Here is a 20,713-nt window from a genome sequence, read left to right as displayed (position 1 = left end):
CAGTAATTGCATTGGTATCCAATATGATGTTAATTAGATGCTTCTGTATTAAATTAGTTATTTAAAATAATTTATTATTTCCCATCAGTACTTTTATTATTTCCTGTCGGTCGTCTTATGTACAGCCTAGCATCACTTTATGGACTTAAAGTCAATCTTATGTATTTATATTTATTGTGTGTGTGTTTTATTATTTTTATTTCATTCTTCATCTTTTGTGTTTTTGTGTTACATCAGATCTGGAGTAGCAATTATTTTGTTCTCCTTGTGTACAGGAAATGACATGAAACAGTCTGAATCCTGAAGTTTGAACTGCTACACTGACTATGACCCTGCACCACCACTCTCTCTATCTAGGTGGCACTCATGGATAAACTTCGAAAGATGTGGTTAGGGATGGTCACAAAGTTAGATGCTTATTTCTCCATTATAAATTTAAAGTACTATTTTCAGTACCACTTTTATCTTAGAGGGCAAATCTGCATATTTTCTTTCAGTCACACTTCTCGATGATAGTGCTAAATCTTTGCTGCTGACTACTTAACCGAGGTTCTAAGTAATAATTTTGGATTGGTAATTAGAGATTAGAAGGCAACAAACATCCCAATTTAACTAATTTAAAATAATCTCTATCACTGGGTCAGTGGGGGAAATGGTGTCCAGCCCTTGCTCCTATTTCCCATGTCCAATAGATCTTAAAGGAAAATTGCTACAGCCATGGTGAATGTGTCTGTTGTCATCTACTAACATTATCTTGATACTGAAGAGAACCAAACTGCAAATATAACACTACTTTTCAAGGAAGGAGGGAGATAGATGGCAGGAAACTATAGGCCATTTAATCCTAATATTTGCCATTCGGAAATTACAGGAGGCCATTAAAAATGCTAAAGCAAGAAATTTGGAAAACCATAAATCAGCATGGTTTTGTGAAAGGGTTATCTGTTAAAATTCTGACTCTTAACAAGTAGTATGGATATGGGATAGACATATAATGTTTGGGTTTTCAGAAAGCAATTGATATCATGCTACAAAAGTTACATGCATAAGATAAAAGGATTTGGAGTAATAGATTAGATTGCAATGGCTATGTAACAGAAAACAGAATAAGTATAAGTTGGTGATTATGTTTGGATTGTTAATTAGTAGCTATTGGGGATTCATAGGGGTTAAGGACTAAGTCCTTAGCTATTTACATATAAATCTATGCTGATGAAGGGACTAAATACTGTAGACAGAGTTGCTGTTTGATACAAAGATAAGTAGGCTGGTGAGATGAGGTCAAGGATACAAAAACAAAGTGAAATGAAAAGTCCCGTTCTTTAAAGAATGGCCACAAAATGTTGTGGTACAAAGAAACCTGGAAATCTCACCACATATCACAAGGTTAGCATGCAGATACAATGAGTTATTAGAAAGTGTAGTGGAATGTTAACCTTTATTGCAAGGGGTATGGAGTATAAAAGTAGGGACCTTTTGATGCAACTTTATAATGACCCAGTGAGGCTGCACCTGGATTAATGCATACTTTGGTTTCCATGCTCAAGGATGTGTTTCCGTTGGAGTTAGTGCAGAAAAGATACATTTGACTGATTCTTGTGGTGAAGGGTTGAGTAGGTTGGGTCTGTGGACTGCAGATGCTGGAATCTGGAGCAACAGTTTGCTGGAGGAACTCCGTAGGTTGAACAGCATCTGTAGGATGAAAGGAATTGTCTCTGTTTTGGATTAAACCCTGCATCAGGACTTTGGAATTCTGTCTTGGAAGTGTGGATCTAATACAGTTAATATTTTTGTGGGAATTGGCATGTATTTATAATTTTTGTGTTAGATGAGTGGCAATGCATCATTTGATTTTTGTCATTGTTGCACGTGCAAGAAAGTTCAGTGAATATACTGCTATAACTCATTATAGTACCTGGAGCTCCAACACGTTCAGTATCCCTAGAAGTCTTGAATTTTCGTCTTTGAGCTTCATGCTTGGGACTAGAAATTCTTACTTAATAATGCTGTCAGACCAGCTTCACGTAATTTGCAACTGTTTCAGGAAGGCTTTCTTTAAGCATTTGTGAATTAAGTCATAATTTCAGAATTCCCTTGGAACTGCTAATTTACTTAAATGATGTAACTAGATTATTGATGAATATGTTCTACTAATATCACCAATGAGGAATTAAAGTTACGAAGAAGGATCAAAGACGCTTGAATTAGCCTCCCTCTGACAAAGGTGGTTGAAGGACAGCATTAATTGTGGCATTCAAAATTGATGCATTATATTGGTGGATGGAAAAGAAGATTTCTACCGGTAGGGGGCTCAATAACACTAAGGCAAAGATTAGAAAAAAATAGTTTTTGCTACAAAGCTGTTAATAATATGTAGTATGTATTACGGTAGCTTTCCTCAACTTATGGTTGGAAATATACAATGCACTTAGGTACAAATTATTTTTAGAGTTTGGTGTTTTTCAAAATTCACTTGCCAATTGAACATCAATGTTTTAATTTGATAGGATACCTCTAACTGATGAAGTAGTCATCAATTATTGCTTTTTTGTGCGATAATTTTAGCCAGTATTATAAAATCGTATTTTGGAATTGAGATTATAGTTGTGTTAAAGTATTTCAGTGGCTTTGTCAACATGGATTAAAGAGACTGTCTAGTATTCAACTGAAAGCATGTTCCAGCATTATTGAAATTTCTATCAAATTCCTTGGCCAGCTTCTGTAGGAAAGCTGCCCGTGTAAACTTGTTACAATTACTATACTTATCTGCCACTGAGATGCTATAGAATAGAAAACTAGTAGGAGCTTGTAATTACAAGCAGCTCCCATTATAAATACAGAAATGTGAATTTATTATGGAAAACCTGACACTGTGCAAATGTGTATGTTAAATTTTGCAACACGAGTAAATAGTATACTTCAATAAAATGTTCTACAAAGAAATATTTTAAATACAGTTTCTGGGGGAAATAGCCATGGTATTGTGATCCTTCCCAGGAAAGGTTTTTAAAGTTTTAATTTTTTGTCAGTCTGTTATTTGCTGCTTTTGTACTATGCAACTCAACAGTTATGCTCCCATCATTAATATTTCCTATTTGTACAGCTGTACAGAATTACCAATAATTTGATTTTTAAATATTCTAATCAGGTATAGCTTTGTACAAATCAATAATGACAAATGAGCTTGCCTACTTGGCTGGGCTGGAATTTCAGAACGTACTTGCTTTAGATTAGAATGATGGATATGGCATGCCTGTGTGCTGCAAGGAGAAGCCATTCAATTTTCCTCATGACATCCAAGCAAATCTTTTGACCCAAAAGAACTTCATTTAGTCTAGTAACAAACATGGTATTTGCACCATGATATTGACTCCAACATAATTAGATCAACAGTAAGATGTAAGTGGGTCACCAACTGGGAAGCTTTAGGATGGTCCCAGCAGTTTCCCATGTGTTTTTTCCTAACCAGCCATTTCAGAAAGCTTGTGACAAAATTGAGCTGACAGAATTACCTAAGTTGGAAGATAGTAAATTTTCAGTTCTGTTCCTGCTTGAAACTGTATTTTGTGCTTCCAGATACTGTGGATGCCAGTTAATTGGGCCATTGGTTCATCGGGGCAGATATTTATTTGGGACAACTCTTAACAAAAACTAGCCGTGATTTCCTTTGTTATATTTGGGACACGATGGCACTTAATTGGGGCAGGAGACTGTTGCCAAACAGTTTCTAACTAGTGTTAGTACTGTGCACTTGCATGATTATTATACTTTGCTTAGAGTGAACAGTATTTAAATAGCATATATGTTTGCTTTCAAAAAGCAATGATTTTTGTCACTGTTGATGAGAAATAAGCGTAAGACAATTGCAGATTTGGACATGCCAGAAATAGCCGAGAGTGAAAATGAAACAATTTCACTATTTCAGTAAGTTAGGAACTACAAAGAATTTGAAGGTATTTACAATATCTTGAATGTTACAATAAAAGTGAAAATTTTGAGTATGCAGTCGTTGAAAGCATTTTATGAAGGCAGTTCATGTTCTGCACTAGGATCATTTACAGTCAATCAAAAGGAACACAGCAGCATACAGTGGATGAATTCCTCCGATAACTATTAGGAACTAATAGAGTTTTATAGTACTGTAGTTTTCTAATTTGTTCTGTTTCATTTAAATACATAATTTGTCACTTAGTTTGTCTTTTTTTTGTACCTTTTTAACTATTTCCATGAAACCTCAGCTAATTGGGGCAGTTGCTTAGTTGGGCCAAAATGTACTGGTCCCAAGTAACCGGAATCCACTGTATATAATTGGTCCTTACTCAGTGGTTAAAAGCATTTAAAATATGATTTTTAATTTGTAATACACTATTTGATTAATTCTTGATAAATCAAGGATATTTAATTTATCAATTTGCTTAAAAAGTTCACACTCAAAAAAAAATTTCCAAAGTAATTTTAATGAACTCCATGTTTTGTTTTTAGCTGAACGAATTGCATTTTTCTTGAATACACATTAATTTTGTCTGATTTATGTCCTCTTGAAGCCCCTCTACATCCTTACACAACTTACACTGGCATACTATGAAGAATGAATTTCTGCCCCCACCACCTCGGATGGTATATTAATGTGTTTACCCTCTGTCCATTTGTCTGATGTAGTTGGACTTTAATGATTCAAACAGTGAATTATTTTGTTTTAAAAGTAGGCATTGGCAACCTCATCATTTTCTCTAACCTTTTCCTAAACCCTTTTTCTTTATGTTCATTAAAATAGTCGTTTGCATATTGTTAGGTTGATCCTATTAGTGATGTGCGTGTACAGATGGCTTGGGTCTCTACAAGCTCTCTTCATTCATTGCCATATAGAAGCTTCCAGCAGAGGTCACTGAACAGCAGTGAGGCTGTGGAATACCAACCATTTTTTGCCCAGTTCTAGCTCGAGGCTACATGAATCAGTCCATAGTGCACCAGTTCCCCTGACGAGATTAACTATCTCAAGGCAGACCAGTAATTAACTCCTGCTTTTGTTTTGGTTTATTTTGTTTTAGTTCACTGGTCAAGAGATCTAATACTGTTTTCTTTAAATTTTAAAATACAAGCTCAAAAGCTTGAGAAAGGGTTTTAATTTATTTCTTACAAATTTTACTACAGCATCTAAGGAATCATTGAGTATAGTTTTTATTGATGTATTTTAACCTTTGAGTATGATCAGCAAAGTGTAAGATTGATAGCTATTTATCTAGTTTCTTTTGAACATTGCTATCATGTTAGCTGGGCAGATATTTTATTTCTCCAGAAGAATTAAAAAGAGATACAGTGCTCCTTCCACCACCTGCAGTTTTTAAGCTTTCTGGATTTTAAATTGTGCTGCATTTCAATCAACATATTTAATGTATTAAGAAAATTGCAGCCTAACTTAAGAGCGTGAGTAAGAACTAAAATAAAATTAGTATTTTTAGGTATGCAATTTAGTGCCACATCCTCCAAATTCGCATGCAATTTCTCAGTATTGATTTTGATTTGTAAACATAATACAAAATTTGCTCATTTTAAGTTTTTTAAGATTAACTGAGATTATTTTTCTGCAAATGTTCTTTAATATTCTTAAGGGTAATGTTCCCTAGAAGCATAGATTATAGGTTTGTATATCAAACCCTTGTTGCTGGCCAGTGACATGTTCTTTTCTCATGAGAATGATCTTTTGTGTTATAATTTAGTACAGTATCTGGTTTTGTGCTAACATGCAAGTACATATGTAGTGCATTTTAAATATCTGTCCAGACTAATTTGGGTTAATTTCAATATTTTCAATATGTGGATATTTGTGTTGGTGAGGAAGCATTCAGGTAGTTGTGGGAGAACTTTGGCTAACCAAAGCTGTATTCTTGAAGAACCAATTTAATTTCCAATCCATGTTCCTGTGCCAGCATTCCCAAATCTTTGCTGGTGCCAACTAATCTTGTGTTCTACCGGTCTCTCTAAATTATTGGCTCATAATTTGAAGGCGTCCCTTCGAGCTCTTATTCTTCTGAGTTCATGTGCTAGAATGATAGCACTTGAGTGATGGGAGGACAATAGTTAAAAAAAAGAGTGGACCGAAGAACCGAGCAACTGGAAATGTGAGGAAATACAGATTTTAACTGATTAGTAAATTGGTTTGGTCTAATACAGATATTCATGTTTGGCTGTTCTGTTGTACAATGATTTTAATTAGGAACCTTGTCTGTTGTGAAATTAATTTCAAAAGCTGGATGTTGATACGGTCCTGAGTGTCGGAGTCTGTCCGTCTTTGCTGTATTCTCGTGTGCTGATCTGCAGTACTTTTGCTTTAAATGGCTTGTAAATTACACACATTCACCCAAAGTACACTAGTTTGGATTTTATCATTTCAAATAAGTGTGTATTTTCACAGAATATTTTCAAGCTATTCAGTAAAGGGGGCAGTATAGCATTATTAAAATCAATGTTACTTTAAATTGTGAAATCTCCAGTTATTCACTTGTAGGTCTGTATTACAATTTATATTTCAATGCTGCCTTAGCATCTTTCATATTTTCTGGTGCCTATTGATTCCTGCATTCTGTCTCTATAAATTGTTTGACTGCCTATATTTTATCTTTTGCTTTCTCATTCAGGTGGATAGTGACTACTTTGAGTGAAATAGGTAACAAAATGTGAGCGACTAAGATGGTGGATAGAAGCAGGCATGTAGAAAATAGAACAACATTTATACCCCTTCGTTTATATTTGCAGAGTTCAACCTTGTTTCATTTTTCTGCATTTTCCTAATTACTTTACAATGGTACTTCACAGCTTCCCTCCCATATCACAATTAGAAATTTCAGGTGATTGCCACATGCTGCAATTGCTCTTTGGATGTATGGTATTTGAAGTTAATATCTTTTATAGCAATTGAAAAATAGGTAATACATCAGATGGGTCACAATTGCATTTCACTACTGTCTGGTTTATTAAGAGTCTCAGTTGTGGATTATCTCTTGAACCTAATCATTAGAGCTTTGCTGTATGCATTTATATAATGTAGCATTCCAAGTATATACTCTAGCCGTTTACTAAACTGCAGATAGATGTTTTACAAAGTCATGAAACTAATAAAACTTATTAAACATGTTTCAAGGGTATCGAGGGTATCAAGTGCAGATTAACTGTGATATCCTGTGAACCTTTGATCATGGTATTTAAACTTTCTGGGTCATTTTATTCAAGACTGAGGAAAATGATCATGCAATTGAGAGTATTTTGCAAACAATTTTATGGAAGTATTTGTTCAGCCAGCAAAAGCCTCACTTCAATCAGAAAGACAACCTGTGCTTTTCAATATTAAAATCAAGAAAACTTGCCATTTATAATCTCTTACATAACAGTTTGAGCATACATCAATTTTGAGCCCAATATTTAACATGTACCGGCTGGTTATCTAAAGGTCTTGTCATTTCTTTGAAGAGAGATTCCAATGAGGATAAAGGAAGACAAATAGTATGTATATATTTTTAAATACTTGTCTAGTTTAGAATGGTCTAGGAATTTTCTTTTAAATGTTCTTTTAAGATGCCATAATTATCTGTGTGAAAGCTTTGTAATTTCTGCTACAATCAGATAAAATAACTAGAATGGCCAGTTCTAAATCCAAATTGAAATATTTAAGCTGAATTTCATTTGAAGCATTAGGTACAGTTTAGAGAAAGAGAACCAATGCCAGAATTTTGGTAACTTTATTCTGGAAATAAAAAATATTAAAGTTCAGTTCTGTAGTTAAAAGTTGAAAGCATTTTACTCACAGATTTCCCATTTCTTAAACTGTGTATGTTGGTTACATGAGCTCATTAATTTATACTTCACATTCTTTATAAGGCAGCTGCTGACATTTACATTGTCCATAACCATTTATGATGACCAATGCGCCTTCCTCATGGGTGGGTTCATATTCATTATAGGGTACTTGTGTTGATAAATCTGCCATAGGCTGCCTGGCTTGGTGGCGAATTTGCCGTCGGTGTTGCATCATGGAGCAGTGCCTTATACGTCTCAGGGTAGGAGGGCAGCATTTCCGTGAAATGTACACCACAAGGATAATGAGGAAAAAGGAGAACAATAGAGCCATTGTTCCAGTTATTATCCTGTGTGTAAAGAGGGTATTATCAGGTTCAAGGAAGTCTTCAGCAGTTGTTTCTGTTGTTGGATTTTCAGTATCCTCTGTAGTGGAGTCTATGGGTGTTAATTTTGTTATATACTCAGTAGCTTCTGGCTGTTGTGTAGGATCCGTATAGCCAGTGGTTATCTGTGTGGTGGCTGCTGAAAGATTGCTGCAGATTTGAAATCCATGAACAGCATCTAGGATGTCCTCACCTTGTGTGTGCTCTGGGCTAGCACAGACCATCGAGTTCTCCCATCGGCCTTGGAAATTGCTTAGCCAGGAGGCAAGGGCACAAATACTTTTGTTACAGATCCACATGTTGCCAGAGAGACCGATGTGCGTTAGAGATTTCCATGAGTTAACAATCTGAGCATCCAGGGTAGTTAGCTTGTTCGAATCCATCAGGAGTATCTTGAGGTTTGGCATTGTAAGGAAAACTAAAGGATCAATTGTTCTAATTTCATTTCCTGTCACATCAAGTTTTTCCAATGTGTCCCAGGTCCATTCCATTCCACATAACAAGATACTTATTTTGTTCCACTGCAAAAATAGTGTTTGGAGGCTGATTAGCCGCGGGAAATGAGCAAAATTAATCTTTGTCAGCTGGTTGTGCTCTAGGTGAAGCTCCTTGAGTTTGATTAATCCTGCAAAGCCATTACGAGCCAGACTTCGTAAACGATTGTTGCTTATATCCAAAAACTCCAGGCTTCGGCAGTCCCAGAAAACCCTTATGGGGATGGTCCTTAGTGAATTGGAACGTAGATGTAGTGTCTGAAGTTTCCGTAAGCTGTGGAATTGCTCTGGTTGTAGAGAAGTAATTTGATTAAATGACAGGTCCAGGTTCTGCAAGTTAATCAGCTGACTGAATGTGGTATTTGCCAGACGCACAATCCTATTGTAGCTGAGGATTAATTCTTTGAGTTTATATAGTCCTTGGAAGGCATCCTCTTGAATAACAGAGATCTGGTTGTGATCTAAATAGAGCCATGTAAGTTGGCTAAAGCTTGTAAACTGATCGTTTTGCAGTTGAAAAAAACTATTGTGCCTGAGTGACAAGCCGATAGACCCGTGGGAGACATTATCGGGTACTCCTTGAAAACCTTGAGAATCGCAGTAAAAGAGCAGCTCCTCGCATCTGCATTTCTGTGGGCATGCTGCGCCTGAGGCAGGCAGCATTTTCAACAACATGCTCATCACACACAATGCCACCGTTGTTGGCCCCCCCAATGGCCACTTCGAATGCAAACCTGTAGGTGGCAATCAAATGAAATTCATTTAGGTTTTCAGCCAAAACAGCCCATCATATATGTTGATTTAGGTATTTTATTCCCCTCCCCCACAAAAGCTATTTGGAGTGATAGACGATGGTAGAATTGTAAGACTTAATTTTCTTTTCAAAAGACAAACATTCTATTTGTTTCCAGCAAGACAAGTAATTGCTCCTTCCCCCCTTCATCCTCTGCATCACTTCCCTTTCTTTCTAGGTTTTGAAAATCTCATTTGAAAAGAAAACACTTACCCATTCTCTTCTGCACATTGGAGACTGCATTCAACTATCCTTCTGTTGAGACGACTTGAGCAGTGAGCTGGAAAGAAGTTCCAGTGGAAGAGGCAGCTTTTGAAAAGACACGATACAAAAGGATTGCTATTTGCTTTCACATAAGACAATGGCGAGTACTCCAGTTAGAAGCAAAAAGAAAAAATGCCATAGTAATTTTTCACCTATCTCTGCCGTAATGTTTCCTCCCAAAGCTTTGCCCTTGCCCTCCTTTGATTTCCACTGGTTTAGGACTATAGTGATTTTTCTCGCGAGTGAATGAAAACAAACATTTCCTTCTCTTGTCCATTCAATTGGTTAATTGAAGCCCAAACCTTCGGCTGCACAGCTGGTGGTCCTGTCCTTAACTTGTTGATGGTAATGAAGTACTTGTGCAGAGACTAGCTAGCGGTGCGAACACATTGACTGAAAGCCTCTTTGGAACGGAATGCTGTGCTGGTGCTGCAAGAACGCAGACTTGCAGATTGGTGGCAGGCTGGCGTAAGCTTGTGACGTGCAATGTTTTCAGGCTTTTCAGTAGCATGATGATGAGCTTCATGCTGCATGCAGTCTGCAAATTGGATGAACAGACATTGAAGCATCGAAAATGACTAATAAATAAAATGGGGAAGTATTGTAAATAATTTGTCTAGTTCTGTGCTTACCAGTAAAATTATAACTTATTCTTAATGCTACAGTGAATGCCTTGTACCAAAAAATCTCTTAAAAAAACAATTAGCTTACCTTCAGAAAAAGGTAATATAGCTGTCATTAAAACGTTTTGAAGTACAAGTTGCTTGATTCAAATCAAAAATTGAATATTTTAACACAATCTGTAATATGATGTCTCTATTTTTAATTACTGTGTTTGCTATCAGACAAAGATGCTGATAAATGAAAGGATCTGTAAAAATGATTGAATGAAGGAACCTAAATTGCTTTGCTTGGATTTTCACTGCATTTCATGAGTGATAGTTCTGTCTGTAACCTTAATATGGCATTAGGTTTAAACATTAAGGCAGAACAGCTATAAAATGCCTCTTCCACACACACAGGATTTTAATTCATACTTAAATCTGTATTGAAATGCAGTGTTAATTGGAGTAATACTTTAATGTAATCCTTAGCATGTTTAGGTATGCTTTCAATTAATTGCATATTGTGGTTTAATATTTTCAAATGCAAAACTGATAAAACACTTTCTCTTTCATCACTCATTTCATTTCTGCTTTTCTACTGTAAAATTCTGCAGATACGTTGCCCTGTAGTACCTTCTGAAGTGATCATATCTGTATGGAGAAGGAACAGTAAACAACTATGCTGCTGAACCTAATCTTGCCCCACCCTAATGTCTGCAAGTTCACTTTCAACAAAGGTCACTCTTGAAACCAAAGGGAACAATGTATAAGGCTTTATATTTAATGCCAAAAGGAAAGGTGGCAGATTGAAATTTTTCTGCTCTCTTACTGATGGATACCACGTTTAATGAAACCATGAGTTTTGTTCTCAGAATACATGTCCATTGCCTTCCATGTGTTCATTAGTCAATTTCAGATATGGCTATGTATAACCAAAACCCATCAGAATTAATAGTCTGTTTTTTATTTTCCAATGAAAAGGCTGTGGTGTTAATACTAATATCCCTACCAATAGATTTCAATGTTATGGATTCAAGTTACATTCCATTCACTTGTAGACATAATCTTACATCACAGCTGAGTACTGCTGCATCCATACTTAGTTTCTTTTGTGTAGGCTTGATTGAAACTGGATGTACTTCCAGAGGGATATAGGTGAATATTTGTGGGGGAGATATAACATGAATTTGGGCAGCCCAATAAAAAAATATACACATAGGCATAAACTCAATTTTGGGAAAAAAAATTCAGTTGTGAAGCTTTGTGAGTAATATTTCCCATTCTGTTTCTCAAATTATTGGCCTTCAAGATTAGTATGAAATTACAACTGTGGCATAGAATATGTCTTCAATAGCATGTATTAAACTAATAAAGGATCTTAGACTTGTATTTTTCTGGTATTCCATTTCATTGATTATGGTACAATACTTCTATATATTGGATTTTTAGTATATTTAATCATGGATGAATTTCTACTAAGTGATTTGGGAAATGAAAGGCCTATAAATATTTTTTAAAAGTTCAGATGCAGAGTTCCAGTTAAAAATGTCATTCTTTGCAGTGTTAGCAATGCTGTGCTGCAATAAATATCTAGTACAGTACTCACCAAAAGTTACCTTGGGAGAGAATGCGCAAAAAGAAAGATTAAGAAGAAATATGAAAGATGGCATTTGCAACATTTAATGCCAACTGCGCTGACAGATGGTTGGGTAAGCAGTTAACTTTATGAATGCTGCATTGAGAATGCCACTGCATCTTGCAGCTCCAGTTAAAAGTAGTAATTGATTATAGAGTAATTATGTTTAGAAGTCTAAGACAGAACATTTTGCAGTTTATCTTTGCACCCATGTGTTTGTGATTTCACATCTAGGATATGCACATACTCTTGAAAAGTAGGTGCCTTCTGTTTTCTGGCACAAGTGCACAGTGGTGTCTGGGCGCAGTTTTATTTAAATCGATTAGGGACTCCTATCTAATCCTGAGTTAAGGGATCAATCAAGATAACTGAATCACAAGTGACATGACCTGAAATTGTCATCTTTGTTGAAATATTCAGTCTTAGCCATTTACAAACATTTGGTCAAGTAGAGAATGAAATCTAGCTATCCTTGCTGGTTTACATTTATATTTTCTATTCCGTACTATCCCATTAAGTCTATGCTGGTTTTCAATGTTCCCATCAGTCCCATTCCAACACTTCTCTGTAACTTAATCTCTTCCATATACTCTTCAATTCCCAATTCGCTTTGCATCAGTAAACTAGAGGAAATTATCAGCAGCTACTTAACTTACTAGAATATATTTGGCAATTGAAGAAGCCAGAGCACCTGGAGAAACTCACAGTCGCAAATCGTTTATAGCCAAGATCAGAATCAAATCTAGGTCACTGGAGCTGAATGGCAGCAGTGCCACCACATCCATTTGTAACTTATTTTTAATACAACTTTTAAGACACATTCAAGTAAAATGTTTTGGGACTTTCCATCCAGTGCCACAGCTTGGTCACTTTGTTCAAATGGTGCATCTCACAGCAAATATATGATTAAGGCAGTCTGCCAAAGAAAGCAATGCTGATTCAGACCCAAATTTCTTTGCCAATTTGCCTGATGTTCCTTAAAATATTTTATACCATCAGCCACAAAAGGTTTTGCATCCAGTTCATAAGAATATAAAGAAGGGCAGGAGTAGGCCGTACTTTTCAGCTTGCTGCCAATCCACTTTCACGAATAATAACTCAAACCAGAGATTTGCTTGCAGTCCAAAAATCTGAGTGTGATCCTACAAAATGAAAATGGGGATTTTCAGCAGGTCAGTCAGTTTCTATGGAGAGCAAACTTATGCTAACATTTTATTTCACTGTCCTCTCATCAGAGCTGGGAATTGTTAAAGATCAGAAGTTTTAAATTGCAGGGATAAAGGGAGGAAACAGGGAAGGAAGGTCAGTGATGGGGTAATGGATATGAGGTTAAATGACGTGGTGATGGAACTACTGTTAGGGATGGTAAAGGTGACTTACAGAAGGACACCTAGCAGCAATGTAGTAAGAAGAAAGAAATCTGTAACAACCGGATATGAAGAGTAGGGATGGAAGATGATTCCTTAAAATGTGGGTACGAATCTGGAATAGCTGATTTGTTCAATTAAGTGTTGAAAGAAGTTTGTATTGCTTCCAGTGTCATTGTGAACCTCAGCTTGTGCTGAACTTTATTGGAAAAGTGGAGGAGGCTGTAGGTAAGAGGTGGAAGTGGAATGGAGAATTACAGTGACAGCAATTGAGAACTTGGTCATTCATGTGCTACAATAATAGATTGTGAGCCCTTAATGTGATATGCTAAACTGAAATAAAAGTGAATCGTTGTTTTACTTGGAAGGGTATTTATGACCAGAAATGTAGGAGGAAAGTAGTAACTGCAAATGTTGCATCATCGGTGGTTGCACAGGAAGGGGTTATGAGAAAAAGAATGGGTATTGAAGGAAAAGAGAGTGAACCAGTGTGTTCTGTTGACCTTATGGGGGTGGGTGCCAGAACTTACAGAGCAGGATCTATTTAATAAGGAGTCTAGTGGAATAGAAAGTGAGAGCAAGGGTAACCATGACTTCCTTGTTAGACGGTAAATCTGTTGTCCATTTTCTGTTCTTCGAACCTAATGGCCATACATTGGTAGCAGTGTAAGTGTGCTGGAGATCTGAACTAAGAAAATGTTGGCAATATGTAGCTGATTAGACAACACTGTGGAAAGAGAATAATGTTTCAATTCTGTGATCCTCCTTCAGATTTGGGAAGGAGAAAGCAACCTAGTTTTCAGTGGTAAGAAGGTGGGAGAAAGGTAGGTAGAGCAAAAGCATTTCACTGATGGGTCAAGACCATATAACTTAATATGCAGTAAAATAGCAGATTATGCTGCTTTGCTAGTATACTGCTGATGGAAGGGCCATGGGACATGCACAGCAGATCATACTATAAAAATAGAAAAACTGAAGAAAAAATAATAAATAGAAATGGTCAGTTTGATACGTAAAGGGTGAGTTATGTGAAGGTGTAGAACTTTATGAAGGTTGCAATGGAAGTTGAGGTGTTTGTCCTCAGGCTTGCAGTGACCATTCTAACAGTGAAGTGACTATTGATGGAAAGGACACAGTGAAGTATAATGGTGAAGTAGATTATGGCAACCGGAAGCACTGTAGCACACCTGCACACTGAATGTGGGTGCTTTCCAAAGTGAATACAATCTCTGTTTTAGTTTCTTAATTGTACACACACTGAGTGCAACACTGTAGATTGGAAGAAGTGCAAATGGAATGCTGCAGCCACCTCTTTGGGGTCCTTGGATAGTGGGAACCGAAGAGATGAAACAGTAAGTGATGCATCTTCTTCTGTGGCATGGAAAGCTGCATAAGGCAGGGAGTAGTTAGCAAGGTCAGAAGAGCAGACCAAGAAGTGAGAGAGATAGAGATCCCTTTGAAATGCTGAGGGCACTGGAATGAGTTTAATTGTGAAATCTTATTGGGAGTTGGTACAAATTGTAAATGAACTGTTGAATCCAGTGATGATTGTGGGGAAAGAAAGGACTGAAGTCAGTTCTCACCTGTCTAGGAGAGAGAGTTGAGGATAGAAAATAGATGTTCCACAATGGTAGGAGGAAGGTACGATTTAAGAAGAATATTAGTATGCTGATTAGTTTGACTTGAAATCTGGAGGACTGAAATAATGATGCAGAGATTTTTGTTCATCTATCTCCTTGGCAGCAGAGAAGTTTAAATTCAATTATTAGATTGGATTTTCATTCAAAATTATTTATGTAGCTATGTCATGCATGGTCATTCAGTTCACTGATTTTCACAAACCTCCATATTCTGAGCTCTGGTCTCTGGTGTCTCATCTGGGAAAGATGGTTTGCAAATCAAAAAAAAAACCTGACAAGTCATACTCACAGAATCATGACTTCTGCTTAGTAATACAGTCTCCTCCATCTTGATTGTTGGCGAGTCTTGCACCACTGGAACAGACAAGGTGGCAACAGCTGGGACTAAATGGACACAAAATTCTCTTCACACCGAATGAAATCACATGACATTAGTTCAAAAGCAGTGAAGGAAGCCTGTGGTCTTTCTGCAATTGTCCTTCATGTTAAGCACCGCCTAAAAGAGGCAAGTAGCATAGGCACAGGAATATATTGGGAGGGGGATTTTGGTGCTCATCAGCTTGGAAGAACAATAATTGATCAAGCTTGTAAAGTTCTGGATGATGTACTAGGTACACTGGGCCTGTAGCAGATGGCAAGGGAAATGATAAGGATAGGGATATGAGACTTCGCCACCAATCACTCTTGGTGTCAACTACATATATAATTTTTGTGGAGACAAAATTCTGGTTTCTCACTGAAGGCACATTAGGGTTAATATCATTTATGCTAAATTCAGAACAGCTCTTGCCACTTAAGTGGGTATCTGAGGTGCTGCGTGCCATCATGAGCAGAATAGTTTTCCTGAACAATCTGAAACATCCTGGGCCAACATATTTCCCCACTTGCCCAGTACCATGAAGCCAGAGCTCAACCTAGGTTTAATGAGGGCACAAAAGGGAATGTCAAAAGCCATATCATGCCTAAAAATAGTGCCAGCTTGAGCATCATAAAGCTATATATTTGTTAAACAATGAATGTAGTATATAGTCAGCAACTTGGATCAAAGTTCTGCTTACTGGGTAAATAAATTGGAGCATATCCTAATCTTCAATGGCAGAACCCAGCATATGAATGACAAAGGTTGGGTTAAAATAGTTGCAGCTAATTTTGACTAGAAAGGCTAAGAGAGTGGTCTATCCCTCCTTATTAAGGCTCCCACCATCAACTAATATCATTCCAACAAGGTTTATTGTTCTGAAGTTGTACACTTAATGCCAGAGGAATAGTGCCTGTTCATATCTTGTTCATATACTCGAATAACCTAATAACCACGGGTCAAAACAACAAGACGGGTCTGGGTTACTCCAGTTAAAAATGGTGCCTGACAAAAATCTGTTTTTCATTGATGTTTTCTTAAAGCTATGCACTATTAAATACCTGTGAAACTCTTCAGCATGTCTTGTAGAAATAGTCTACTGTATTATGTGTATAATGAAGAAAAATGTCTCTGAGCTTACCAATAATACTTTGGAGGCTGATTATTGTGGCTAATGTTTTTAATAGTTACGAAAACTAAAATTAAGTAGGGTAAGTTACTGCATGATTCATCTTTTAGGTCATTTTATAAAGTGGAATTCTATAGTTGTCACTTCTTGAACATAAATGTTACCTGAGGCTTTCTCAACATCTATTGAATTACTGCCCAATATCTTGTCCTTCTTTTGCTGTGCTCATCTTTCGGTATAGTGTTAAGGAATTTTAAACAATTTATAATGGCTTTAGCACTTGGAGAATATTATGTCCCCTGATTTGACATCATCACAGTGACCACATCATGACCACAGTGGTGCTGGTGTAAAGCTCTGTGCAGTTTAATCAATATCAAAGCTAGTTACATAGTAGAACTTGAGAATGTTTATTACATTAAAAAAGGGACAAACTACTTGATTTCTGTTGTATCTTAAGAAATTTGATTTTTCAGAACCCCCATTTGGGGGGGAGGGGAGAAATTGGGCGGCATAAAATTTGTCCAAAGCTCATTAATATTATTATTTGCTAAAGGAAGAAGGTTTGTCTTTTATATATTTATCTGAATCTATTTTTACCAGAGGAAACAGTCACAAAATAGACATTTCACCTTATTTACTTGTTTTGGCTTTTGCGGAAAACTATTTCAGTAATATCATCAAAAGAGTAAATCCACGCTTTAGAGATGCGTAATATGAATCTCAACTTTGGACTGGGTCAGAGTTATCTTGTGCAATTCAATGCTTTCTCCAAACCCTGCCTGCGAATCATAGTTAAAATTGTTCGCACTACTGTCCAACAATTTTGAAGGTTACACCTTTGTTTTATTTTCTTGGTATTTGGCTTCTGATTTAAGAGTTACATATTGCTAAGTAGTAGAGGATTCTCGTTCAGCCAGCATATGTAATGTTCATAACATTTTTAGATGATGAAAGTTTTGGGTTGTTTTATAAGGCTTTTTTAATGTTGCATGTTACTGAGCAAGACAACGTGGCATCTTTTTTATATAACACCTTGTGTCGTTTTACTTCAGTAACAGCAGGATGGTTATATGTTAACCAAATCAAATTCATAATTGTAATAATTAGTATTGTATCAAACATTAAAACCCTAATGTGTATACAGAAAATCTGAATTGTGCCTTAATCAAAATAGTTCCAACATGTGTGTCAATCTAAGAATCTGAATCTAGTTAATTATCACTGATTATTTGACATAAAATTGCAAAATAGTGCAAAAAAAAGGAATAATTAAGTTGTGTTTATGGATTTGTGAACCTTTTTTTATCTGTAATAAACATTGCTAAGCTGCTAGTTACTGTTTGTGATGTGAGGATAGGTGGAGAGGATTATGAACAGGACAATGAGAACTAAGTAAAATAGAAATAAAGCAGTTGGGATGTTGAGGGAAGTTAGAATAAAATGAACTCTGCTCACTTTTAAGTCACAAGATCATTTCAACCTTCTGAATGTTTAGAGGATTTCCAGTTTTCACTTAGATTTCATAGCATTGGTGAAAATGAGTGGTTTGAAAGTTACAGTCATTATTTTTAATCTTTGTTCATGGCTTTGCTGCATTACTTAGGGAAGATCAATATTAGTGAGATCACTTACCCATGAGAAGCCGCTGTGTCGTGAGAACAAGTGATGGCTTGGGGTATGAAGCAAGCTACTTGGGGATATCCTATGCTATGGGGCAGTTGCATAGTGCCAATACTAATTTAATTTTTGTATTGCAATGGGAATAACTAAAAAGGCCATGGATACAAATCACTCAAACGAGCTGAGTATAAGTGAAAAAGTGAAATAACACCAGTAGCTAAAAGGTGATTATGTTTTCAGTTGAAACCACCCTTTTCAAACTACTCATTAATTTTCTAATGATTCTGGATCTGGTATCTAATTCATAATGTCCACTTGTCATTTATCAAACACAAAAACTACAGTAAACATACCATGACGTTCTTATACATACATTAAAATGTGCCAAATGTCTAGTTATATATTTTAACTGATGCTGTATATTTTCAATCTGTTGGACAGTTTTCTGATTCCTCCTGAGCGGTTAAAAAAAGTCTCACTGAACTCCACAAAACCCAATGGATTAAAAGTTTCAGCTTCCTAAATTATAATGCTGAACTTTTTTTTAGTCTACTTTTTCCTTGTGCATTTATGAAAACTTTATCCATGGTATTCCCTCTTTTTAATCAAAATTTTTGACTCAGTTTATTACCTTTGAGATGAACATTCCTGAAATAACTTGAACATTATTAACAATATTTATGAGTTTAACCAGACATCTAGTATTGTTCAGTTTGGTTTCTGGAATATCTCGCTGCACTGAAATTCTATCAGAACTTTTAGAACTAAGTTCTAAACGTAGACATTTTTAACAAAAGATTTCTTGCCTTTATGGAAAAAACTGATCTTTATATTTAATAAGGTGTTGATTTACAATTTTTAGTTAATTATTTGAAGACCTGACCTGCTGAGTTCCTCCACCATTTTGTGTGTGTTACAGTAACTTGAACTGTTTATTTGAATGACAATATTTTACATGTTGGTTTATAACAATTATGTATGTGTTGTCTTTACTGTAACCACTTCTCATAAAGTGTGTCAGAAGAGGAAGTAAAGGAATTGCACTATTTTTTCTGATCTAGATACCATAAAACATTTTTTAGTGAACAATTTATTCCATGCATTGGGGCCATGGAGCACTAATTCTTATTTTTCCAGCTTAAGAATAGTACTTATTGCTAGATTTACCTTGGTAACTGTGGGATTTTTTTTATTGGATCTGGATTTAGAAGGAAGACTGATTAGAAGTTCCTTTTGTGATATTGAGCCATAGATAGATTACTGTGCAGATTACACATTAGAACTGAAATTATAAGTTTTACTGCTTTTCTGGCCAAATACCTCATTGTTAGTTTTAAACCATCTTTAGAATTCATAATCCCTAGAATTCATAAATCATTCTTGTCTGTGAAATAAGTACTGAATATCTTAGTAACCAAATAGTTTACTCGGTTACAAGAATGAGAGAGCTTATGAAGTAACAAAATAAAAATTGTGATGACTTCTGGTAATCGTTACCTTAACTGCTTAAGTTTTTTAATGGAAGTTTGGATTATTTTGTCACAAATGTATTTTATGATAAAGGGGAGGAGAGAAACTGGAATGAAATCTATTTAATTGAAAGTGGTTAATATTCTTAATTAGTACCCAATGTAGAAATATCGGCTTACAGGAATTGGTCTAGACAGCAAACAATATTTTTGTTGCTCTTTCATTTAAAGCTCCAAGTGAAACCACTTTGATACTCCTGCAGACCAATAGATTTGAAATGAGCACCTGAAAATAGTCATCTTCAGATAAATGAACTGGGAAGTGTGAAGTGAAATTGGCCTGTAGACCTGGGTGGCACAGACATAGAAGACAGAAAATTCTGATTTCTTTGTCCTACGATACTTAAAATAATTAAATTTTTTTTGTTCTACAATTAGAAGTAAAATTTTAACTGTCTTATGTTTGGTATTTATTTAATGTTGTGCTTTATTCTGTAAACTGGCAACAATTTATCTCTGAAATCTATTTTGTAGAAATTATATAATATATGTATGTCATTATTCTTTTATTTGCATTGGTTGTCAGTAAAAATGTGAAGTTTGAATTCAGCTTGCACAAAGTGTTCAGTGTGTGCATGGTTCTTTCTGTCATGTGGCATGAAACACATAAGAGGCCTATTGAGTTCATGTCAGTTCCCAGCTGAGCAGTCCTTTGCCCCCTTTCTTTTGCAGATTTGTGTCTCACATGCACACTAACTTCTCTTTGATTCTTTTGTCCCTTAATTAAATTAAAAGGCAATTTACAGTATCCTTTTAATCTACCAGAGCATCGCTACCAGAGGTGGAAAGAAACTGCACACCTGGCAGAAACCCTCAATCATACAGAGAATATGCAGCTTCCACAACGACAGTACCCAAAGTTAGAATCGATTTCGTGTCCTTGGAGTTGTGACACTACTGTATTTAACCCTGTGATTTTAACTAGGTATTCTCACTGTTGAGCATAGCATGCATTTTATGGACTGTGACCAGAATTTTAGTTCCATTGCACTGCTGGATACAAAAGTGTCACCTGTATGTCTATAGCTGTTTTGACACCTTACTGGCTTGATTAAAAATAGCAAAAATATGAGTTTGATAGCCAGATTGGATTAGAAATGA

At 36.0% G+C, this 20,713-nt stretch overlaps 2 protein-coding genes across 4 annotated transcripts in view; one reads left to right on the top strand and one right to left on the bottom strand.

The window, feature by feature from the left end:
* Nucleotides 1-20,713, top strand: part of ctnna1 (catenin (cadherin-associated protein), alpha 1) — a 119,013-nt gene that overhangs the window by 60,118 nt on the left and 38,182 nt on the right. The gene's annotated exons all lie outside the window — the stretch shown is intronic.
* Nucleotides 7,815-10,073, bottom strand: lrrtm2 (leucine rich repeat transmembrane neuronal 2). The gene is made up of 2 exons (XM_072264414.1): nucleotides 9,675-10,073; nucleotides 7,815-9,402 (listed from the first exon to the last, which is right to left on the bottom strand). Exons 1-2 carry the CDS (start codon nucleotides 9,676-9,678, stop codon nucleotides 7,850-7,852), a joined length of 1,557 nt encoding a protein of 518 aa, XP_072120515.1. The 5' UTR covers nucleotides 9,679-10,073; the 3' UTR covers nucleotides 7,815-7,849.

Source organism: Mobula birostris, chromosome 7 (assembly GCF_030028105.1).
Source record: "Mobula birostris isolate sMobBir1 chromosome 7, sMobBir1.hap1, whole genome shotgun sequence".
Lineage (NCBI taxonomy): Eukaryota > Metazoa > Chordata > Chondrichthyes > Myliobatiformes > Myliobatidae > Mobula > Mobula birostris.
Note: the sequence above shows the minus strand (reverse complement) of the source record. Positions and strands in the feature narration are given on the sequence as shown.